General features: G+C 40.6%; 1 protein-coding gene across 1 annotated transcript; it reads right to left on the bottom strand.

Moving 5' to 3' along the window:
- Nucleotides 1–1,030: 1,030 nt before the first annotated feature.
- On the bottom strand, nucleotides 1,031–14,329 carry ccdc13 (coiled-coil domain containing 13). The gene is made up of 16 exons (XM_055883606.1): nucleotides 14,171–14,329; nucleotides 11,991–12,211; nucleotides 11,489–11,637; nucleotides 11,140–11,282; nucleotides 10,780–10,866; nucleotides 10,451–10,564; nucleotides 10,261–10,365; nucleotides 9,945–10,115; nucleotides 9,619–9,795; nucleotides 6,539–6,745; nucleotides 6,211–6,308; nucleotides 5,949–6,011; nucleotides 5,677–5,823; nucleotides 5,020–5,174; nucleotides 4,797–4,890; nucleotides 1,031–4,394 (listed from the first exon to the last, which is right to left on the bottom strand). Exons 2-16 carry the CDS (start codon nucleotides 12,173–12,175, stop codon nucleotides 4,220–4,222), a joined length of 2,070 nt encoding a protein of 689 aa, XP_055739581.1. The 5' UTR covers nucleotides 12,176–12,211; nucleotides 14,171–14,329; the 3' UTR covers nucleotides 1,031–4,219.
- Nucleotides 14,330–26,276: the final 11,947 nt, after the last annotated feature.

Here is a 26,276-nt window from a genome sequence, read left to right as displayed (position 1 = left end):
CATGTTAATACTAAGGCTACATAGGGGTTTGTTGATTCCTTGGTGACACAGGAGTGACTGACAGCTCATTTAAGTTGCATATGAATACAATTTAATATCATATATCATTGTATTCCTTAGCTACTTATATGAGCTGCCAGTCACTAGCTGAAGTGAGCAAAACCTTTAGAGGAAATTATGGTTTAATTTGTGCAGATTGACTTGAAAGGGGATTCCAATCATGAGCATGCATGTTTGGTACAGCACAAGTGTCAAATGTAAATGGGTTGTTAAGGAATACTGAGAATGCACACGTCATCCACTGAGTAGTCACATCGTTTGAAGATGTTTCTGTATTGTTGTGATGCATTTATTGGATATAACAACTATTTGCTCCATCAACAAAAGCTGTGAAGTTTATTTTATACAAAACCAGCACCGTTGCAATGAGAGCCAAAAGTAGCAAGTAAAGCCCTTTGCTGTCTTACCTAGTCATAGTCACAGCTAACTAAAACGCTGGTAGTAGAACACTACATAGAGAGAGTGCCTCACCTTCAATCCTAGGAGGTGTGCATTGCAACACAAGCAGTTTTTTGTTTCTCGCAGTATAAAGGCTTTCTTCATCACGTCCCAAAGTCTGATATTTTTGTCTTGTGGCACTTTTTCTCTCTTTCGCTCAGTCCAGCCGGGACCCGCCAATCTCCCACAGGGTTCTGGGAGAAATAGTGTGGTATTTCAAGCAGCACACTAACTCAGCCATGGGTTTAAATTAAGCGTGATGTGGAGGGAGGGAGCAGGGGGTTCTGCTGAAATCCTTTTGGCTAACATAGTAAGAAAATAACTCGGATGTTAGGTTAGGGGTAGGGGCAACTCCCACAAGGATACACAGTCCAGTAGACAGCTTTTTGGAATCCACTAGTGGAATGAGATGCACAGGTCATATATTATATATACAGTGAGCTCCAAAAGTATTGGGACAGTGACACATTTTTTGTTGTTTTGTCTCTGTACTCCAGCACTTTGGATTTGAAATGATACAATGACGATGAGGTTAAAGTGCAGACTGTTAGGTTTAATTTGAGGGTATTTTCATTCATATCGGGTGAACCGTTTATCGGGTGAACTTCATGGTAGCATCCACATTAATGTAGAAGTGTTTATAACCATATTCTATTATTATTTACAATAAATGTGACTCCAAAATGACACAATACATTATTTACCATTAATTTCTATTGGGCACAAAAGAATCTGAAACACAACCAAAACAAACAGCAAATGCATCCAACAAGTTTGTAGAGTCACAGGCTTGTTGTAATCATTGTGGGCTAGGAATATGGGACCAAATACTAAACTTTTGACTACTTGAATACACATGTAATTGAATTTGTCCCAATATTTTTGGTCCCCTAAAATGGGGGGACTATGTACAAAAAGTGGTGTAATTTCCAATGATTCACCCGATATGGATGAAAATACCCTCAATTTAATACTGAGTCTGCACTTTAACCTCATAGTCACTGTATCATTTCAAATCCAAAGTGCTGGAGTGGAGATCCAAAACAACAACAAATGTGTCACTGTCCCAGTAGTTTTGGGGATCACTGTATATACAGTAAGCATTGGGAACATGCTCTAAGGAACCGACAGTATAGAGTGGCAGAGTGGGGGGTTTGTGTAGCTTAAAGTCTACATTCGTTTTCAACCACTATTCCCCCACATCTGGTTTTAAGTCAGAAGTGATTAGCCGCGATAGCTTTGAATAATGTTAAACTATTGAGGGACTTTACTTGATTTACTATTTGGTTTGGGGCTGTTAAATATTTATGTGTGATACTGTAGCCTGGATACAAGTATCTCGGAGGATCCAAGTTGAAACTTAAAGGTAATTTCAGATTGAGCCGACATAAAAAAAAATTAGTCAAAGACTCCAGTTATCCAAGTCATAGACTGTTCTCTCTGCTACCGCACGGCAAGCGGTACCGGAGCGCCAAGAACATCTTCTACCACCAAGCCATAAGACGGCTGAACAATTAATTAAATGGCCACCCGGACTATTTACATTGACGCCCCCCCATTTTGTTTTTATACTGCCTCTACTTGCTGTTTATTATCTATGCATAGTCACTTTATAAATTACCTCGACTAACCTGTACCCCCGCACATTGATTCGGTATCAGTACCCCTGTATATAGTGTCGTTATTGTTATGTAATTTTCTATTGTTACTTTTTGATTATTATTATTATTTTTTTAACTTTAGTTTATTTACTAAATATTTTCTTAAATCTATTTCTTGAACTGCATTGTTGGTTATGGGCTTGTAAGTAAGCATTTCACTATAAGGTGAACACCTGTTGTATTTGGCGTATGTGACAAATAAAATGTGATTTGATATGCAGCGTTTACCGTGAATGCAGTCTATGAGACAGCAGGGAACATTGCCTTTAATTGTCAATGTGTTATGAAGCAGATCTTCAGCGATATGGATTGAATAGAGCCCTAACTAAACATTAGCATCTTAGCTGTGACGGTGAAAAATAATGTTATATTTCATTCACATGTTGCAAACACATGCAAACACACTGCGGCCCTCTGTACTATATCTTACACACTGCGGCCCTCTGTACTATATCTTACACAATGCGGCCCTCTATACTATATTTTACAAACACACTGCGGCCCTCTGTACTATATCTTACAAACACACTGCGGCCCTCTGTACTATATCTTACAAACACACTGCGGCCCTCTATACTATATCTTACAAACACACTGCGGCCCTCTGTACTATATCTTACACACTGCGGCCCTCTATACTATATCTTACACACTGCGGCCCTCTATACTATATCTTACAAACACACTGCGGCCCTCTGTACTATATCTTACACACTGCAGCCCTCTATACTATATCTTACACACTGCGGCCCTCTATACTATATCTTACAAACACACTGCGGCCCTCTATACTATATCTTACACACTGCGGCCCTCTATACTATATCTTACAAACACACTGCGGCCCTCTATACTATATCTTACAAACACACTGCGGCCCTCTATACTATATCTTACAAACACACTGCGGCCCTCTATACTATATCTTACAAACACACTGCGGCCCTCTGTACTATATCTTACAAACACATTGTGGCCCTCTGTACTATATCTTACAAACACATTCTGGCCCTCTATACTATATCTTACAAACACACTGCGGCCCTCTGTACTATATCTTACAAACACACTGTGGCCCTCTGTACTATATCTTACAAACACATTGTGGCCCTCTATACTATATCTTACAAACACACTGTGGCCCTCTATACTATATCTTACAAACACACTGTGGCCCTCTGTACTAAATCTTACAAACACACTGTGGCCCTCTATACTATATCTTACAAACACACTGTGGCCCTCTGTACTAAATCTTACAAACAGACTGCGGCCCTCTGTACTAAATCTTACAAACAGACTGCGGCCCTCTATACTATATCTTACAAACACACTGTGGCCCTCTGTACTAAATCTTACAAACAGACTGCGGCCCTCTGTACTAAATCTTACAAACACACTGCGGCCCTCTATACTAAATCTTACAAACACACTGCGGCCCTCTGTACTATATCTTACAAACACATTGTGGCCCTCTGTACTAAATCTTACAAACAGACTGCGGCCCTCTATACTATATCTTACAAACACACTGTGGCCCTCTGTACTAAATCTTACAAACAGACTGCGGCCCTCTGTACTAAATCTTACAAACACAGGTGCTAAGACGACGACACTATTTTGATATGACAGTGACATTTAGAAAAGAAAAACACCTATGGACAAGTCCATGCATACACATCAAATAATGCAGACACATTCTATATGCACTGACCAGTCATGCAATCAACAGTAGGAACCACTGTGTGACATCTTCATGTCAAAGTTGATAAACCTTTTGGTCGGCAGGTGCCAAGTTGGCTTTGATTGGCTTGCTCATATTCACTACATGGGGGCAATCAAAGCAGGTTCTTGTCTTTTCGTGGTCAACAGAGTTAGCAGGAAGCAGTCAGGAAACCAGGAACCAGTAATTACATTGTATTGCTGAAGCAGACAGGTCTGCTCCATTTCTGTCCTTCCTCAGAGTTGATATGACTGGACAAGAGGAACTTAAGTTTTTTTGGGGACGTGGTTAAAGTCCAGCAGGTTCAGCAGCCAGGGCCTTTAATACAGCTAGCTAACTAATTCTCCTGGTTTGTGTCTCTGTCCTGCTTGTGTTGTCGCAGCGCCTGCAGAAAGACGTGCTTGACTTGGTTCATCATGTCACTGCAGAGCTGCAGGTCCTCAGCCTTGGCCTGGAGAGTGCTCCTCAGCTCAGCCCTCAGAGCCTCGTTCTCCCCCTGCAGCACCGCCAGCCTGGGGGACAGAGGGAGAGAAACACACAACACGTCAACACGGTTGTGTGCTTCAGTCATTTAGGAGTTTGTAATGTATGAATACCCTCGGCGTTTTTCGAGCTGTTCTTATTCTTCATAGAAAGTAAAACTCCAATGTATACATGTACAATGTATTTGACTCCCAATTGGGCTCATACAGTACATGTACAGTATTTCTAGTACGTCATACTCCGTACTCTTGTGAGTTTCTAGTATGTTATATTCTCTATTCTTGGGTGTAATCTCACTGAAGACGTTCAATCTTATTAGAATTGAACATAGATTGACAGTTTGTATCTCCAGACTGTGACAGACAGGGTCACCCCCCAGGAGTTCGAGGAGAGACAGAACAGAAGACAAAAAAACACTAAGTCAGACTCACTGGGTACTTAGTTCAATGACTTGGGCCTCCCTGGAAAGGTCAGGAGGGCTTCGAGGGGATGATGATTCCCTCTGTCTCCCACTAGACGAGGCTCCTGGGATGGTAGAAAACAAATAACAACAAAAATAAGACAGAAGTAGCAGTTATGGATCAATATAAATCCCATTCTCAGTCTTGTCACTGTGTTACTGTCATAGATCAGTGTGCCTACCCTGAGACTTACCTCCAGTGCCCTTGTTGCTAGTTTGTCTGGGAGTCAATCCTTTGCCCAGATCCAGCTTTGCTTTTTCTAGCTGCTGCTCTAGGGCTACGGCCCTTCTGCGTTCTCCATGGAATTTTTGCTCTGCCCCTAGGCACCTCTGCTTCCCTTCCTCCTCCCTGTCACATCAAACACACCAGCCCAGTCTCTTACTACCATATCCCAATCATACCAAGACAAAAACCTGCCCATTTTAAAATGCTGTGTTCTTTTTATATAGGAGGCTTACATTTCCATGCCGGAAAGATGTGTAAACACAAAGGTTAACAGAGAGGTTGAGAGAAAACACTCATGCAATGGTTTGAAAGCAGTAATAAATAAAAAATTACAAAAGGCACACACCCAATATTAGCAATCTAAATACCCACCCATATGATTTAGTAAAGGACAGGAAAATACACTAAACTAATGTAATGCACACAATACACCCGGAAATTTGTGTTTCAGAAATGAAATCCATTGGTAGTTGCTATATGTAATGGTAGTTGCTGTATGTAATACCTGGATTGCTGGAGCTTGACTAGCTCTAGGAAAATAAACTAAACTAATGTAATGCACATAATACACCCGGAAATTTGTGTTTCAGAAATGAAATCTATTGGTAGTTGCTATATGTAATACCTGTATTGCTGGAGCTTGACTAGCTCTAGGAGCCTATCTCTCTCCACACAGGCAGCCTCACAAAGGGTCCGAAACTCTGTACACTCTGCCTTCAGGTACCTCACCTCCTCTGAACAGTTCTGACAACCCGAAGGAGCTCCTGGATCTCTGAGATAGTAGTGGTAAATTGTATCAGTAGGTGTAGTTCACCACAAACAGGTTTTACTATACATCGAATAACAGTTAAAAAGATTGGATGATTTGTACCAGATGTTATGGAGGCTAAGACTTACCTGACCTCTAAACTGACCCCAGCTGCTGACTCCACTAGTTTATGTCCAAGTTTAGATACTGAACTACACGAGAGAGAAAAAAACATACATTTAGATAAATAATATATCAATATAGTCATTGCACATTCAATGACACTATCAACTGATAACTGAATAATTTGTAGGCAAGGTAGATGAGTCATATATTCATGAATGTACTATAATATTTGACATTTATGACACAAGAATATCTTATATTTATGACTCCCACTTGCACACATACCGGGCTGAGCTAATCCTCTTACTGCTGTCTCCCCCTGCTGTCAAAGGCCAGAAACTGCCAGTGGTAGTCTTGGGGTCTGATTGACCGCCTTCCTCTCTCTGCAACACATTTACAAAATCCATTCTGTTTAAATTCCAGTCCTGAATTCCATAGGTCAGTTGCATTTTAAAAAATGCGACCATAAAGCATTATTGCTACATTTTTCTATATTGGAAGCAACTGAAAATAAATGGAACTAGCCCAAAACGCTGAAGCCAAAAGTCTCAGTCAACAGCACTGACATCACTAAAAGTATTTTTATCTCCTTGCAGAATCACAGTCAGTTTACCTTTAAGGACAGTTGCTGTATCTCGTCCTCCAGCTCTTTCACTTTGGCCTCCCTCTCGGAGACCATGTGTTTGAGCTGCTGAATGAGGGATGTGTGTCTCTGGGCCTCGCTGCTCAGCTGCTGCCCCAGGTTCTGCTGGCTTTCCTTGGTCTGCGCGTCCTGCTGGCTCAGCCTGCCCAGCACCTCCTGCAGCTGGCTCTGCTGCTTCTACAGTACTCACGACAGGACAGACAGGGGGAGGAGAGGGGGCAGGGGACAGGTGGAGAGGGAGACAGGATTAGGGGGACAGGGGACAGGATTAAGGGGACAGGGTTAGGGGAGTAAAAGTCAAGGGACACTTCACTCTAGAAACGTATGTGTACTACTGTATGTGTTGGTAAGTGAAGTGAAGCATCAGCATATTACTAACTAAGAGTAACTGATGCATCAAACTGATTATTCTGTGATATGTATATGTATTTGATGTTGGCAAATGCAGTAGGTCTACAGCATTATTTATTTACCTATATTTAATAATCAGGGAGTCACCATTGAGACCAGTGTCTCTTTTACAAGGGAGCCCTATATATTTCATAAAATACATCAAAAATAAAATACAATATAAAACAAATAAAATACAGCACAACACCTATTGCACAGACAAACATAAATCTAAACAATATACATAAAACACAGTCAACTAAAACAAACGCATTCTTCATTATAAAAATCCTATGTCCCCTGCCTGAACTGTCCTAGGACACTAACGCATCTATTTGAAATGTATTTTGGAGATCATTCCAAACATGTGGAATAAAGAAACCTAAAAGCTGACTTTTAACTCTGCAGACACCAAAGGAGTCTCCAGACATAACCAACCCCGTAAACGGGTTTGATAACTTGTCATTTTAAATCTTAATAGTGAAGTTAGGTAAGTTGGAGGCTTGTGGAGCAGGGCTTTGTAAACAAAAAGAGAGTAATGATGTGATCTACGTGACTTCAAAGAGGTCCAGCCAACCTTTTAGTAAAGAATACAGTAAAGAGTAATAAAACGCTCCTGTGATTAAAACGATGGGTGCTATGAAAAAGGCAACTGCACTTTGATAAATAGAATCACCATAGTCAAATACAGGTAGAAAGGTTGACTACTTCTTGCTGACTAGTGAGAGACAAGGTCTGTTTCTGTAAAAAAAAAAAAAAAAAAAAACTTTTTTCAATCTAACAATGTCCTTCATATGTTTTTCAAACGATATTTCAGTGTCAATCCAAATATCAAGGTATTTGTATGCAGGAACTCGTTCAATTATAGATCAATCCGATGAATGAAGATGTAATCCATCTGAGACAATGTTATGAGAACTTGAAAATATGGGATCCTTGGGATTTTGGCAAATATATCTACTTCCCCAGTGTCAGATACCATAGACTTCCAGTCATTGTGCTAACACTAGTTAGCAATTGCGCTAGCGCAGGTCAGCAACTCCCTTCAAACTGCACACAGAGACATAAAAATGGTATCTACGAGTTCACCTGACTCTGGGGAAGTAGATAAAGAGAGAACGGTTCAGAATATAAGTGATCAATGAAAGAAAACCATGAAAATACATATCTCTTTTTTATATGTAAAAATACTCTGATCATGTATATTATTTAGGGTTAGGAAAGTATTTATGAATCATTTCTAAAAAAACAGGGTTGGAGAGCCATTACTCACAAAATATGTTGGTGAATAAAAAATACAGTGGTTTGATTCACCCTGAAATTGCCATATTTAATTGTTCAATACATGAAATATTGGAAGGTGAGAAAAGTGTACAATAGGGGTTGAACAGTAGTCCTATAAATCTACCATAGTAATCCTCACTAATCAGAGACCTGTGATGACAATGGTACAGTTGTCGTGAACCGTGCGCCAGGGTCCAGGTTTAAACTGCTACGCATGGTGTGCGTTCCATAATTACTCAAATAGGCTACATGTCCCAAATTATTGCTTGTTATGCGTTAGCCAAATGACCCACTATTGCTAGAGATCCTCAGGAGCAACCACACGAACATGACAAGAGGAAAGAAAGGTAAACTAACGATGTAATGGAATGATGCAAAATGTAAGGATACTAACACCAAAGTGACAGTTATAAATGTATATAATAATAGTATTTGGGTATAACTGATGGTGGCTACCGATAGTGGGTGATTTTTAACATGATACAAAAAGTAAACAATACAGTGAACAGTCTGGGCATATAATTAAAACATTCTAGAAATCAGTCTGGGCATATAATTAAAACATTCTAGAAATCAGTCTGGACATATAATTAAAACATTCTAGAAATCAAATAGGTAGGTTTGGCGCTATACTGCACGGCCACAGAAGCCTATAGATTGGGTCTCCAAATGTCATCCTTGCAAGTTATAAAGCCAGCATTTCATAAACTTCACTGATGAAAAGGTGATATGTTAATATGCTTCAGTTTGCTGCCATATGACTGGTCTCCAGCGATCATAAGGATCTAAAACAATTGTCATTTATATTTACAATCGCCTTAGCCAAACGGCTTACTCATTTTATCTATTTGTAAACTACAATGCATGGAGGATGGTGTTATTTCTTACAGAAAAAAAGAAAGTAGATGTTGTTCCACTTGGAACCGACAGGTTGCTCAACCTTATTCATTGTTTCATCGCGCGTAAAGGTGGTGGAATTATGAGGGAATTAAGTCAAGGTAGGAATACGGCGTATCAGTAGACACACCTCCGACACACCTTCATTTCTTTGATCTTCACACCAAACGAATAGCAGGTGAATAGCATGCTATTCTCATGTTTAAGTTCAAGGTCAGAATATGCGTAGAGCGAAAAGTGCATAAAAAGGCAATTATGTTCCATTTAGAGCTTAACTCAGGTTGAAATTCTTCCCATGATGCCCTCAAAGTTCTAATATGATATACCGTACATGGGTTCATACTAGTATTTGAAACGTATCTATAGAATGGAAAAGTCACAAAAGTGCAAACCATGCCCATCTGGCATTTGAGACAGGCTCAATCAAACGCTCTAAGCAGTTCAAAGAAAACTATTTGAACCGAGGTCTGCTAACATACCAGTAAGGCATCCACCAGCTCATCATCATGCTTTCCTTTGTCCAGCAGGGTGGAGATCTGGGCCTTCAGTGATTTCACCTCAGTGCTCAGGTTTTTGTTTCTGGCCTTGGAGCCCTCCAGCTTCTTCTTCACATCCTTGTGGTCCTTCATGAGGGAATCATAGTCCCCCGTCATCCTCTAACCACACATGCCAGGAGGAGAGAAGCAGAACTAAGGCTGGAGTTCAATTAAACCTCAAAATCGCAAAAGAGCTACGGTGTGAATACCACAATGCAGGTTTGATTAAAACTGTCAAACAATTGTCAATCAAGTCTGGCTCTTCCTACCTCCAGAGTTTCTCTCTTCTCCCTCTCCATATTGCGGATGTAGCTGAGGTTCCTGTCCTGGGGGGGTGTCTTCTGCAGGGCCCCGCCCCACAGTAGCTCCTCTTCCACGCTGACGAATGACGGCTGCTTCCTCTGAGCTGATTGGCTCAGCTGCTGCTCCAGGTCCCGAACCTGGGGACAAAAAAAACAACAGAGAAACATTAAGATGGCTACATTGCAGTCTACAAATCACCATTTATGTAATTTACCAGCTTATTGTGTGATCAATATTCTGTGCCTCGAAAGTTCTTCCAATGACAGCAGGCAGTCAGCTCACCCTAATCTGGAGAGCCAGTATCTGCTGGGAGCGACCTCTCCAGTTCCCTGGGCTGGTCAGTAGCTGCTGGATGCTGACTTCCTCTCCTACCTCACTGGATAACACCTACAGTAGGAACAAAAACATGCCTGGAATAGTATGCCATAACCTTTGAAATGTTTGAACCTTTAACAAACGGCTGTATACGTACCTTCTGAGCTATTTTCAATTCCTGCTTGACAGCTTGAATCTGGTTTCGATATTCTGTCATCTTGAATTGGGCAGCAGATAGTTTTTCCTGTAGAGATTTTACCACTGGACTGTTCTATTGGTGAGAGGAACACAGTCCTAGCTGTCATTGAAAAGTCACAATATTGACACAAATACAGTTTGCCAGGTTTGCTTAGAATAAACATGAACAAAAGTTTTTGCTGAACTGCTACAACAACATAAGCATTTCTATGTGGCAGAGTTCCCTTGAGTATTGGCTCATATTTGTTCACGGCTTAAAAATGATGATCAGCCATTAAGACTAATTACCTCCTGGAAGTCCTGGGATGACCTCAAGTCTTGTGGCTTTACATCCATCTTCTTCCCAGGAGGTCTAAGCAACAAAGCAGCCTGGAGCTAGAGGATTTAGCATAATTGCAATTATTTTAATTACTTACCCATCCAGTCAAGAGCTTACATCATCAGTCTATAAAGCAATACCGCTGACAAATGGCCGATTGGGTCAAGAAGTGGAAAGTCTCGGGCATTTATGTATAAAATTGGGATTTTGTATCCAAATGTCATTGTCAATTGACAGACTGGATATGAGATGGAATTTGGGTTGGTTACAGTTGTTGATTCTTTGTTATAGCAATGTGAAATGATAAGTTCTTTAAACATCCCATTTACCTCTTTCTCAAGCTCTTTCACTCTGTTGCTAGTTTGTTTTGCTTTAACTTTTTCTCGTTCCATTTCAGAAGCAAACTCTCGATTCCTCTTAGAAAGCTCAACAATCTTGGTTGCTGCCGCATCACCCGCCAAGCCAGATGTGCCTTGGACAAGATAGTCATAAAATCAATAAAAAAGGACACATGCCACTTTAGACAACATTCCCAAAGTCAAATGGAGCTCTGAAAGTAATAATAAAACATTGACAAAAATTGATATCATAATTTTACTCTGAATGTAGCCAAATCCAAATCTTATCAACCCAAAATATGATTTGTTCATTCAAGTTTTTTCATATACTGTACAATACCTGCTAAAGCCAGCCTGTCTTCCTCCCTCTTCTTCTTCAGATGTTTAATCTCAAAGTCTTTCTCGCTCACTAGTTTGAATAGTCGGCCATTTTCATCCCTCAGCTCCCTCACCTGGTCCTGTAACTGTTCATTTTCATTCTGTAACAGCCTGTGGGGATTAAAAACCAATTAAAGTCAACATTTTAATATGGAGGATGATAAATTCCCTCCAATTACAAACGACAATAACAACACAGTCATATTTAGGTTTATGAAAGTTCTCCCCTAAAGACCCACAACTTGCATTGTGCTACAATTGCTATTTCAAAGCTAATGAAAGCTTTGTCCAAAACAATTGCTCCAAACACTAATCCATTTGGGTAATAATGAGATAGGTACATATAACTAATTCATAATGCTACAATGCCTATGGTAAGCATAATGTTAGGCTGTATTGGGGGAGGAAACTTTGTCTAACTTTAATAATATAGACCTAACCTAATAATATTTCATAGAGCTCACTTTTTACTACAATCATCCGTGTGATGAATGTCTAGCTGGGACAGGTTCAGATTGTCCTGGAACTCAGTGACCTTCTGCTCCTTCTTCTGTTTCTCTAGTCTTCTCTGGAGACGCTTCTCTTGCTGCTCCTGCAGAGCCTGGAACTGTAGACGAAGGTTATCCTTTAGTCCATCATCTTCTTCCATGTTGTACAGAAATGTCCAACCCAGAAATTGCAGTCCCTTGGTGTTGAAAATAAATGTTAACACTTAATTTGGCTGACAGAACAAAAAAAGGGTAGTTAGCTAACTAACACTGTTATTTTGGAGGCCATTTAAATTATGTAATGCATTCTTAATGATATGTATTTACATGGAAGTTACATAGGCAGGTACAGTTCAGATAGACCTGAATTTGAAATGTCAATGTGTAAGGTTACAGTTACGTGCTAATTTCCATGAAACACAAACAGGAGCTAGAACAGATCAAGGTAAAATGTGTTTTATATTGGATATCCGGTAGATATTTGGTTTTCTCTCATCAATAGCTATTGAATCAAGCATGCCATGACTATGGTAGATTCTGAGTCAGGGGTGGATGGAGAAAAATCCACAGCTTTGTTTTGGTTTAAATGTATTTTTATATTTTTATATTATTATTTGTAGCTTTCAATCTTCAATTGCTCTTACACAAAGTGTGCCATGACTATGAAAATTAAATATTCAGAATCGGGGAGGTTGGACAAAAATCCATGGCTTTGTTTTGGTTTAAATGTATTTTTGTATTATTATTTTTAGCTTTCAATCTTCATTAGCTCTTACACAAAGCGTGCCATGACTATGACAATGACATATTCAGAATGAGGGGAGGACGGACAAAGCTCCCTTGCTTTTTTCTCTCTAGAAATTGCATTTGTATTAATTTTTTTATGTTCAATAGCTCTTACACAAAGCGTGCAATGACTAAGAAAAGTATACAGTGCATTCGTAAATTATTCAGACCCCTTCCCTTTTTCAACATTTTGTTATGTTACAGCCTTATTCTGAAATTGAAATTGACTGTTTTCCTCATCAATTTACACACAATACCCCATAATGACAAAGAGAAAACAGGTTTTTAGAGATTTTTGCAAATGTATTATAAAAAAAATGAAATACACTTGGCACATAACAATCTCTCCATTTGTGTAACAGCTATTGAAGATTGAAAGCTAAAAACAAAAAAAAGGAAGAAATAAATCTACCTAAATAAAACTTTTGATTTTTGTCCATCTGTAACGTCCTGACCAGAATTCTTATGTGTTTTGCTTGTTTAGTGTTGGTCAGGACGTGAGCTGGGTGGGAATTCTATGTTGTGTGTCTAGTTCGTCTGTTTCTGTGTTCAGCCTAATATGGTTCTCAATCAGAGACAGCTGTCAATCGTTGTCCCTGATTGAGAATCATATATAGGTGGCTTGTTTTGTGTTGGGGATTGTGGGTGGTTGTTTCCTGTCTATGTATTCTGCACCAGATAGGTCTGTATCGGTTTGCCACTTTTGTTATTTTGTTTAGTGGTCACTGTAGTTTTTTTGTTAATTAAACATGTTGAGCACTGGCTACGCTGCGTGTTGGTCCTATCCCTGTTTCACCCACTCTTCTAGTGAAGAGAGGGAAGGCCGCCGTTACACCATCCTTCCCTTATTCTGAACATATCATTTTAATAGCCATGGCACACTTTGTATAAGAGCTATTGAAGATTAAAATCAGAAATGGTATTATTACAAAAATAATAATAAAGGTGTGGATATTTCTCCATCCAGCCGATTCAGAATATACCATCGTTATAGCCATGGCATGCTTTGTTCAATAGTTATTGATGAGAGAGAACCTAATATTCACCGAATATCCTAAAACAAATTTGACCTCGGTCTACAACGGTTGTATAAACTGTAACTTGGTGGAGAGAGGAGGGGTGGGGTGGTTATGGTTACAAGACACTAGACCTACATCCAAACAAAATATGTTTTAGTAATTAACAATTTACTTCGTGTAAAGTACGCTTAGGCCTAGTCTCAGAGGTTTTAAACCTCACTAGCATCATATTTTAAGATAGCCCGGCGTTGGCTAAGGACGTTATTAAGGTTAGCTAACTAGTTTAGCTAATTTAGCTAACGAACGTTAGCTGTTATAGGCAGGGGATGTAAATGAATAGTTTAAACTCACCTTTGAAACAACGTTCTGCGTTGAGCTACAACATAACAATACACAGGTTGCTGAACAATTGAGATATCTGTGGTTATAAGCTTGACATTTCACAGTTCACGAAACGTGTGTAGAGCTGTTTTGGTATTGGTACACTTCCTCGTCCGATCGAACGCTAATGTATCCATGGCAACGTGTTCCTCCTTGGAGGCACGCACCGCGCAACAGGTGGGGGGGAGCATGGAGCTGGGGAGAACGCAAGCGGTGGCACATGCAAGTCTACACCATAATGAGTAATTGAAAACATGTTTTTAGAAATATTTGCACATTTATTGAAAATGAAATACAAAAATATCTAATTTACATAAGCATTCACACCATTGAGTCAATACTTTGTAGAAGCACCTTGGCAGCCATTACAGCTGTGAGTCTTTCTTGGTAAATCTCCAAGAGCTTTCCACACCTGGATTGAGCAACATTTGCCCATTATTCTTTTCATAGTTATTCAAGCTCTGTCAAATTAGTTGTTGATCATTGCTAGACAACCATTTGCAGGTCTTGCCATAGATTTTGAAGTAGATTTAAATCAAAACTGTAACTCGGCCTCTCACTGTCTTCTTGGTAAGCAACTTCAGTAGAGATTTGGCCTTTCACTTTACCCCTACCTACATATTACCTTAATTACCTCGACTAACCTGTACCTCCGCACATTGACTCGGTACCGGTGCCCCCTGAATATTGCCTCGTTCTTGTTATTTTATTGTTGCTCTTTTTTTTAAACTTTAGTTTGTTTAGTAAATATTTTTCTTAACTCTTATCTTTCTTAAAACTGCATTGTTGGTTAAGGGCTTGTAAGAAAGCATTTCATGTTAAGGTCTGCACCTGTTCTATTCGGTGGCAAATACATTTACATTTACATTTAAGTCATTTAGCAGACGCTCTTATCCAGAGCGACTTACAAATTGGTGCATTCACCTTATGAAATACAATCTGATTTGATGAGTGGCCAAATCTGTTTTAGGGCATAAACTACATGACCAGAAGTATGTGGACACCTGCTCGTCAAACATCTCATTCCACAATTATGGTTATTAATATTGAGTTTGTTCCCCCTTTGCTGACAATACAGCCTCCACTCTTCTGGGAAGGCATTCCATGACATGTTAAAACACTTGGACTTGCTTCCATTAAGCCACAAGAGAAATTAGTAAGGTTGGGCACTCATGTTGGGCGACTAGGTCTGGCTCGCAGTCGGCGTTCCAATTCATCCCAAAAGTGTTCGATGGGGTTGAGGTCAAGGCTCTGTGCAGGCCAGTCAAGTTCTTCCACACTGATCTCGACAAACCATTTCTGTATGGACCTCACTGTGTGCACAGGGAATTGTCATGCTAAAACAGGAAAGGGCCTTCCCCAAACTGTTGTCACAAAGTTGGAAGCACAGAATTGTCTAGAATGTTATTGTATGCTGTAGCGTTAAGATTGTCCTTCACTGAAACTAAGGGGCCGAGCCCGAATCGTGAAAAACAGCCCCAGACCATTATTCCTTCTCCACCAAACTTTACAGTTGACACTATGCATTAGGGCAGGTAGCGTTCTCCTGGCATCCGCCTAACTCAGATTTGTCCGTCGGATTACCAGATGGTGAAGCATGATTCATCACCCCAGAGAACGCGTTTCCACTACTCAAGAGTCCAATGGCAGTGAGATTTACACCACTCCAGCCAACGCTTGGCAATCGTGCTTGGCCATGGGAACCCATTCCATGAAGCTCCCGACAAACAGTTGTTGTGCTAATGTTACTTCCAGAGGCAGTTTGGAACTGGGTAGTGAGTGTTAAAACTGAGGACAGACGATTTTTACACGCTATGTGCTTCAGCACCCGGCAGTCCCGTTCTGTGAGCTTGTGTGGCCTACCACTTCACAGCTGAGCAATTGTTGATCCTAGACATTTCCTCTTGACAATAACATCACTTTCAGTTGACTGAGCAGCTCTAGCAGGGCAGAAATTTGACTAACTGACTTGTTGGAAAGGTGGCATCCTATAATGGTGCCACGTTGAAAGTCACTGAGCTGTCAATATTTGTTTATGGAGATTGCATGGCTGTGTGCCTTTCAGCAACAGCTGTGGCTGAAATAGCCAAATCCACTCATTTGAAGTGGTGTCCACATACTTTTGTATATATAGTGTATTTCGCTACAAACCCCGCAACACTGTGCCAAAATATTAGTATTTTGCTTGTGTCTGTACATTGGTGGTTGTAACGTTACACACCATGCCAACCACATCCGATCAAAATGTAGATACATTACACAAAAAAAGGTAATGTGTGTAGACACAAAAATATATTATTCTCTGCAGATTCTTTCAAGCTCTTTAAGGTTGGATGGGGAGTGTTGCTATACAGGTATTTTCAGGTCTCTCCAGAGATGTTCGACCGTGTTCAAGTCCGGTCTCTGACTGGGCCACTCAAAGACATTCAGAGACTTGTTCCGAAGCCACTCCTGCGATGTCTTGGCTGTGTGCTTAGGGTCGTTGTCCTTTTGGAAGATGAACCTTCGCCCCAGTCTGAGGTCCTGAGCACTCTGGAACAGGATGCTGCCACCACTCTGCTTTACCGTAGGGATGGTGATAGGTTTTGTGACGCTTGGCATTCGGGCCAAAGAGTTCAATCTTGATTTCATCAGACCAGAGAATCTTGTTTCTCATGGTCTTAGAGTCTTTAGGTGCCTTTTGGCAAACACTAAGCAGGCTGTCATTTGCTTTTAACTGAGCAGTGGCTTCTGTCTGGCCACTCTACCATAAAGGCCTGATTGTTGGAGTGCTGCAGAAGTGGTTGTTCCTTCTGGAAGGTTCTCCCATCTCCACAGAGGAACTCTAGAGCTCTGTCAGAGTGACCATCAGGTTCTTGGTCACCTTCCTGACCTAGGCCCTTCTTCCTCGATTGCTCAGTTTGACCAGGCGGCCAGCTCTAGGAAGAGTCTTGATGGTTTCAAACATCTTCCATTTAAGAATGATGGAGGCCACTGTGTTCTTGGGGACCTCCATTGCTGCAGAATTCTTTTGATACCCTTCCCCAGATCTGTGCCTTCGACACAATCCTATCTCGGAGCTCTTTGGACAAATTCCTTCAACCTCATGTATTGGTTTTTGCCCTGACATGCACTGTCAACTGTGTGCCTTTCCAAATCATGTCGATTCAATTGGATTTACCAATGAAGTTTTTTGAATTTATTGAATTTACCAATGAAGACTCCAATGAAGTTGTAGGAACAAGGATGATCAATGGAAACAGGATGCACCTGAGCTCGAAAAAAGGGGCTGACTACTTATGGAAATAATAATATCTGTTTTATATTTTTAAAACGTTTCGATTTGTCATTATGGTGTATTGTGTGTAGATTGCTGAGCTATATATATATATATATAAAAGAATAAGGATGTAACGTAACAAAATGTAGAAAATGTCAAGGGGTCTGATTACTTTCCGAAGTCACTGTATATACAGTACCAGTCAAAGATTGGACACACCTACTCATTCAAGGGTTTTTCTTTATTTTTACTATTTTCTACATTGTAGAATAATAGTGAAGACATCAACACTATGAAATAACACATATGGAATCATGTAGTAACCAAAAAATAGTTAAACAAATCTAAATATATTTTATATCCTTCAAAGTAGCCCTTTGCCTTGATGACAGCTTTGCACACTCTTGGAATTCTCTCAACCAGCTTCACCTGGAGGAGTTCCCACATATGCTGAGCACTTGTTGACTGCTTTTCCTTCACTCTGCGGTCCAACTCATCCCAAACCATCTCCATTGGGTTGAGGTTGGGTGGTTGTGGAGGCCAGGTCATCTGATGCAGCATTCCTTCACTCTCCATCTTGGTCAAATAGCCCTTACACAGCCTGATGGTGTGTTGGGTCATTGTCGTGTTGAAAAACAAATGATAGACACACCTACTCATTCAAGAAAAACACTTGAATGAGTAGGTGTGTCCAAACTTTTGATTGGTACTGTATATAATGACCAAAAATATAAACTCAACATTTAAAGTTTTGGTTCAATGTTTCATGAGCTGAAATAAAAGCTCCCAGAAATGTTCCTTACGCACAAAAAGCGTATCTCTCTAAAATGTTGTACTCAAATTTGATTATATCGCTGTTAGTGAGCATTTCTCCTTTGCCAAGATTATACATCCACCTTACAGGTGTGGCATATCAAAAAGCTGATGAAACAGCATGATCATTACACAGGTGCACCTTGTGCTGGGGACAATAAAAGGACACTAAAATGTGTGGTTTTGTCACACAACACAATGCCACAGATGTCTCAAGTTTTGAAGGAGCGTGCAATTGGCATACTGACTGCAGGAATGTACACGAGCTGTTGCCAGATAATTGAATGTTAATTTCTCTACCATAAGCCACCTCCAATGTCGTTTTAGAGGATTTTGCAGTATTCCAACCGGCCTTACAACCACAGACCACCACATCGGCTTCTTCACCTGCGGGATCGTTTGAGACCAGCCACTCGGACAGCTGATGAAACTGAGGAGTATTTATTTCTGTAATGAAGCCCTTTTGTGGGAAAAACTAATTCTGATTGGCTGGGCCTGGCTCCCAAGTGGGTGAGCCTTTGCCCTCCCAGGCCCAACCATTGCTGCACCCCTGCCCAGTCGTGAAATCCATAGATTAGAGCCGAATGAAATTATTTCAATTGACTGATTTCCTTATTTTTTTTAATTTAACCTTCATTTAAGTAGGCAAGTCAGTTCAGAACAAATTATTTTTTACAATGACAGCCTACCCTAGCCAAACTAGGACTATGCTGGGTCAATTGTGCGCCGCCCTATGGGACTCCCAATCACGTCCGGATGTGATACAGCCTGGATTTGAACTGTAACTCAGTGAAATCTTTGAAATTGTTGCATATTGCGTTTATATTTTTCTTCATTGTCTAAATATACAGGTTTTAATTTTAATACCATTGGGATGTTCCAGAAAGCAGGATCATTATGTTAGCCAGTTAACTTTGAAAGCAGTCAAATATATCTCTTCATTTTCAGATTAATTTTGAAAGCTAAACTTGCAAATGCGTTGTTAGGATGTCGAGTCAATTATACCTAATCTCAGAAATCCAGAACTAAAATATTGCGTAAATGAGTCAGGTGCTCGATTAATTTCTGTGATGAAACGTGTTATCCAGCAGCATACCACCCTGCATACCACTGCTGGCTTGCTTCTGAAGCTAAGCAGGGTTGGTCCTGGTCAGTCCCTGGATGGGAGACCAGATGCTGCTGGAAGTGGTGTTGGAGGGCCAGTAGGAGGCACTCTTTCCTCTGGTCTAAAAAAAATATATCCCAATGCCCCAGGGCAGTGATTGGGGACACTGCCCTGTGTAGGGTGCCGTCTTTCGGATGGGACGTTAAACGGGTGTCCTGACTCTCTGAGGTCATTAAAGATCCCATGGCACTTATCGTAAGAGTAGGGGTGTTAACCCCGGTGTCCTGGCTAAATTCCCAATCTGGCTCTCAAACCATCATGGTCACCTAATAATCCCCAGTTTACAATTGGCTCATTCATCCCCCTCCTCTCCCCTGTAACTATTCCCCAGGTCGTTGCTGCAAATGAGAACGTGTTCTCAGTCAACTTACCTGGTAAAATAACGGTAAAATAAATAAATAAAAGATACTAGAACAAGGAGCGGAAGCAAGGCGGTAGCTCCACCCTCCTCTCTTTCCAAGTTATAGGCAAGTCTATGTGCCAAATGTGTCCTGTAAAATTGTGATTTGTCCAAATGATCAGTGGTGGAAAATCTGTGCACCAGAGCAAAGTCCGTCGTTAGTTGTCGTATCCCACCGTCTGTTGACAAATGGTTGACAAATGCCAGTTACATTTGTCTGTCCACAAGAGATAATTATACCATGCCGATTTCATGTCTATATTTCTCAAAAACATTAAGTTGTTTCAGATTTTCCGGGACAGCTAGCTAACTCATTGATCTTGCTTCCTCAAACAGCCCCCATGTGTCAACGGGTTCCAATGGCATGTAAACCTGTACATACCAATGGTCATAGCTCCCACCACAAATCCTTGAGCCATTACACCCATGTGGATAAGGTGCACTGACATCTTCATGCATCCACAGATATTCAACTTGAACAGTCTGTAGCCCACGATGGTAAAGAATCCTGCCATCCTTGAATGCAAAAAACAACAACAGAGAAAGTAGAGTACAGAATATGAAAGGACAACTGGGCCTATAGGACAATGACACTTGAAGACACACAGTCATTATCAACATCAATACAACAGTACAAAATAACAACACATTTTGACCGTGTATGGTAGGCTACTGTATGTGCATGTTCATATCTTGCTTTCATTTGGTGATGTAATCATAGAGGTGCATGAGATAACTAAACTATGATGTATATGTGTGTGTGTGTGTGTGTGTGTGTGTGTGTGTGTGTGTGTGTGTGTGTGTGTGTGCGTGTGCGCGTTGTATACTAATCACTCATTGCAACAAAAGGATCCTCCTTTGCCTTTCGCATAGTTTGACTCTCCTTTATCATATTCAAATGCAGACATCTTGGCTGAAATCAGAACAATTTGGAGAGAATTACCGAGAGTTACTTTATAACATAAATCTAGAAAATACGTTATTCACAATGATTGTCTCACTACATCAATGACATTAAATAGGCTGCAAATCATATTCTTGGAAAATATTGGGATATAGGTCTCAGTATTTGAGTTTGTAAAACCTACAATACTAAATGAATGATTAATGACTTGAAGTATAAGTTCAAATGTCAGTGACATGGTGTTCTATTGGAAAGTACAGTGAAACCTTGACGTCATCTTTACATTAGAAAATATATCGTAGATTGTAGCAATTTAACAATTCTTATCAGAGCTTGTAGCAATAAATATATATCATCATTCAACCATAGAAAGGCCAGTAGCCTATAAAATATAAGTTGCGGACACTTTTTGAGTGAAGGTCAAACAAAGGCAACTGTTTCTTATGAAAAATAATTTATAATTATTAGAGAGGGATATCTGAAATTAAAATAAATATATTTTGTTACCGTTTAATTTTGTGTAGGTCTACACAGCGAGCAGACACCGTACTGTCCTTTCATTGAGCAACTCAGTAAGCCAACATGTGACGTAAGTAACATTCAACTTTTTCCAAATAATTCTCTCACGCGTTTAGCCAAGAAAAACCTCAAACATCTCAAATTAATTGTTAAATCTATTTTTTATTTGTATCCCTTGTTTATGGAACACTGTCATGTCTACTCCCGCTCCCTCCAGTGCTCAACATCACTGGTCTATTGACCACCGGTCCTGGCAACCAATCTTTATGCATACCTGGCAACCTTCATTAGGCACACCTGGACTTCATCACTCCTTTATCTAGTACTCTGTTGTTGTCACCCATCAGGCAGTGTTGTTTCTGGTTTATGTTCAGACGCTACTCTTGTTCCTGTAGCTACGTTTGTTTGTTTTTATTAAACTTACCACCTGCTTCCTGACTCCCTGCGTCTTTGTTACGAACACTTTATTCTGCCTTTCACAGGAGATATTGACTGGATCACCATTTCCCAGAGTGCAAAACAATACACGGAGGGAGCGGGACGGGTGACGTGCAGTTCTATAACAAGTTGGCTCCAGGTTGGCTCCTCCAATGTCCGGCATCCACACAGAGAATGATAGAGACCTCTAGTGGCCAAAATGACTATTATAGCATGGGCAGCGCCATTGAGGGTTTCCACCATGCTTCCGCCATGTCGAAGTAGTCAAAGTAGTGAATTGGGTGAGGATTCCTATGGATTCTAGTCTCAATAGAGCTCCCCATGCTGTCACAGGTGCTATAATGGCACAGATATAAATATGAGTCCTCTAACTATCTCTATGGGCATGCACTGCTTGATGGAATATAAAGGGTTAGTGCTATAAGGGATCCTTGGGATGTCCATACCCTAAACTCTAACCTTAACCATAACCCTTAACTAACCTTAACCTTTTTAAATGTCAACTTCAGTGATGTCAGAGTTGGATGTCCAAAGGATATCTGCTAGCAAGGACCGAACAGAATGTACCAGAGTCAGTCGATTTGGATCTCATGATATGAAAGGATTTTCATGAATCTGATTATTTTATACAACTCACCTATCTATACTAGACCAATATATTCTACATAGATGGAACTGACTAACAGACAGACACACTTGGTTCATTAACAGTAAGCATTTCAATGTTAGTCTATACCTGTTGTCTACGAAGCATGTGACAAATAACATTTGATTTGATTTCATGCTATAATATTCTGAAATATCTATTTCTAGGCTGTTTCCTATCCATAAATAACATTTACGATTAGAGGTCTATATAGATAGGCTATAGCCTATGAATATGTATATAGAGGTAACATTTCATAAGCCTCTATATGAGTGAAGTCTATTGAGTTCAAACCTAACTAAAATTTTAATTCAGATTAACTCAGATGTTTGCAAGAAGATTTAGAGTGGCTTTAAGGGATATAGGGCCAAAATTACAACCAGATATGAGATTGACACTAGGCCTAATGAAAAAGAGAGCCACCAACTGGTGGTGGACTCCGATAGAGGTGCTGGTTTAATATATAGGTGCAACTGTCCCAGCGCCTCTGTTAGAAAGCAGATAATGACCATTAGGAGACAGATGTGCCGAACGTGCTTTATTCCACACTCAAGATAGACAGGCACACTCACACACAGCGATAGCACTAACACACGTTAAGGAAGTCCAGGATGGAGGCTTTTCCTCAGCTTTTCCTTTTCCTTGGCTGACCAGCTCAGCTGACTGAGTTCCCTGGCAATCTCGTCCGTAACACAGAGGTGTGACATGGCCTCTGCCAAGGGACAATTGGGTCAGCCTGATGCGGGGGATGGTAGCCTACCTCAGCAGTAAAAGCCTACAACGTGTACATGATGGCAAAAAAAACATCAGTTCAACAAATGCTGTAATATCGGTGAGCTGCATGCTATAGTGTTTCCATTTAAACCGTTAAAGTCTCAGTTATGATTTTACTTGAATTATACTAATAGGCTACTTTGCTGCTTTAAACAGGGGAATAAGAATAGGAAAAGATTATGACAAATACCAGGAAACGGAGGAATGCCTAATAACTACAGACTAAATGCTGACTATCATAGTGCTTACTCAAAAGCAGGTTTGCTTTGCTAGAATAGCACATTTAATACTGGGTTTTAGGATTTCAGAAACTCTTTTTTTCCAGAGTTAAGTCTACTCTAATGCATAATACATCATACAGGAAAGTTGTTTATTCTTCTTGATGATAACATATACAGTGAGTTTCAAAAGTATTGGAACAATGACAATTGTGGGGAAAATTGAAATTATATAATGACTATGAGGTTAATGTGCATATTTTCATCCATATCGGGTGAACCATTTAGAAATTACAGCACTTTTTATGCATAGTCCCCCAAATTTAGGGGAACTAAAGTATTGGGACAAATTCACTTGTGTATTAAAGTAGTCAACATTTTTGTTTGTTTCCCCATTAAACAGGAAACATCTTTGACCGATCAAAATTTCCACTCTAATTCTTGCCATGACAGGACACAATCATTGATAAGTAGACTCAGACAGATTGGACTACTTAAAAATACCCCCTAGAAGACTGGCAATAGACAAACAACATGGACCATTTTACTGTGACCCCTTTGTCAAGAAGAATGTATGGTCAGTAGTGATGTGTCGTTTGTGAACGAACGGCTCTTTTTGAATAGATCTTTTTGGTGTGGGGAACTGAAATGCATCAGTGAAAGAGCCATTCATTTGGCTCCCTTATTTGCATACTGCTATTACTTACAAAACTATTATTCAAAGAGGGTAAATCCACACTGCAGAAACAATAAATTGTGAAAAAAGCACATCAATCTAGTTCAATGCGTAAAAAACCCCGTCATCTAATAATTTGGCCAGGTAAAAATGTATTTGAACGTGCGCTTCACAATCTGTCATAATGGTAGCCTACCTTTTGGGCTTTGCAAAAAATATTAATGTTTCTAGACCGACTTTTAAGCATTTTGAAGGAAAGACTCGGAATGCCCACTGACTAATGGTCAGTGGTGGTATATAGAACAAATGCACACTACTATTATTGGCCAGATGGGGGCGGCATGAGGCAAGAGAAGTTAACACCGTTATCCTTGTGTACACAGATAATTGAATACATGTGTTTCTAGGCTCCTCAGTGACAAGGTAAGGGATAGTATGTGCTTAGTATTGTAGTAGGTTGCTGCCCTACAGTAATCAAGCCCATGGACTTTCACACATCCAAACGTTTTCAACATTTCCCAAATTACTGTTTTTAGATCCAAAATATTTAGACTTTGGTACTTTTCCTGTGTCTACATTTCAACGCCACATCAAATCCTCAACATTGTTACCGCACTGATGTTTGTGTGGTTCAGAAAGACATTGTGGTATTAGAGACGGTATTTACAAATATCCAGAACATCCATCAATGCGCCATGAATTGTTTATTCTTGTGCACCACCTGAAAGTTGATGTCAATGGCCTAGAGTTAGTTGCCCTTTAGAAGGATAACAGACAGTATTTCACAACACTCTTATCTTTTAGATGAAACATAGAATACCTTAAAGCAGGGACGTCAAACTCATTTCACGGAGAGCAGGGTGTCTGCGGGTCTTTGTTTTTTCCTTTCAATTAAGACCTAGACAACCATGTGAGGGGAGTTCCTTACTAATTAGTGACCTTAATTCATCAACCGAGTACAAGGGTGGAGCGAAAACCCGCAGACACTCTGCCCTCCATGGAATGAGTTTGACACGTGCCTTAAAGAGTTCACTTTTACAGGCCAATTAAATGCTCAGAAGATGAAATAGAACAACTTATCATACACAATATTCGAATCAATAGATCTTTATCACTGACCTCTGACGTAAAATAAAAATCAAAACTATATTTTTACTTTTATCAAATCAAATGTATTTATATAGCCCTTCGTACATCAGCTGATATCTCAAAGTGCTGTACAGAAACCCAGCCTAAAACCCCAAACAGCAAGCAATGCAGGTGTAGAAGCACGGTGGCTAGGAAAAACTCCCTAGAAAGGCCAAAACCTAGGAAGAAACCTAGAGAGGAACCAGGCTATGAGGGGTGGCCAGTCCTCTTCTGGCTGTGCCGGGTGGAAATAATAACAGAACATGGCCAAGATGTTCAAATGTTCATAAAGGACCAGCATGGTCAAAGAATAATAATCACAGTAGTTGTCGAGGGTGCAACAAGTCAGCACCTCAGGAGTAAATGTCAGTTGGCTTTTCATAGCGGATCATTAAGAGTATCTCTACCGCTCCTGCAGTCTCTAGAGAGTTGAAAACAGCAGGTCTGGGACAGGTAGGACGTCCGGTGAACAGGTCAGGGTTCCATAGCCGCAGGCAGAACAGTTGAAACTGGAGCAGCAACACGGCCAGGTGGACTGGGGACAGCAAGGAGTCATCATGTCAGGTTGTCCTGAGGCATGGTCCTCGGGCTCAGGTCCTCCGAGAGAGAGAAAGAGAGAATTAGAGAGAGCATACTTAAATTCACACAGGACACCGGATAAGACAGGAGAAGTACTCCAGATATAACAAACTGACCCTATCCCCCCGACACATAAACTAATGCAGCATAAATACTAGAGGCTGAGACAGGAGGGGTCAGGAGACACTGTGGCCCCCTCCCATGATACCCCCGGACAGGGCCAAACAAGAAGGATATAACCCCACCCACTTTGCCAAGGCACAGCTCCCACACCACTAGAGGGATATCTTCAACCACCAACTTACCATCCTGAGACAAGGCCGAGTATAGCCCACAAAGATCTCCGCCACGGCACAACCCAAGGGGGGGCGCCAACCCAGACAGGAAGATCACGTCAGTGACTCAACCCACTCAAGTGACGCACCCCACCTAGGGACGGCATGAAAGAGCAACAGTAAGCCACTGACTCAGCCCCTGTAATAGGGTTAGAGGCAGAGAATCCCAGCGGAGAGAGGGGAACCGGCCAGGCAGAGACAGCAAGGGCGGTTCGTTGCTCC

Source organism: Salvelinus fontinalis, chromosome 26, assembly GCF_029448725.1.
Source record: "Salvelinus fontinalis isolate EN_2023a chromosome 26, ASM2944872v1, whole genome shotgun sequence".
In the NCBI taxonomy this organism is placed as follows: domain Eukaryota; kingdom Metazoa; phylum Chordata; class Actinopteri; order Salmoniformes; family Salmonidae; genus Salvelinus; species Salvelinus fontinalis.
This window is presented reverse-complemented; position numbering and strand designations above follow the sequence as displayed.

Coding starts and splice junctions, on each gene's coding strand:
- ccdc13 (XM_055883606.1), bottom strand. CDS start 12,175: ATGGAAGAAGATGATGGACTAAAGGATAACCTTCGTCTACAGTTCCAG. Junction 10,366..10,450: donor AATTGAAAATAGCTCAGAAG/GTACGTATACAG, acceptor TTCCTACTGTAG/GTGTTATCCAGTGAGGTAGG. Junction 6,012..6,210: donor AAGAGGATTAGCTCAGCCCG/GTATGTGTGCAA, acceptor TCTCTCGTGTAG/TTCAGTATCTAAACTTGGAC.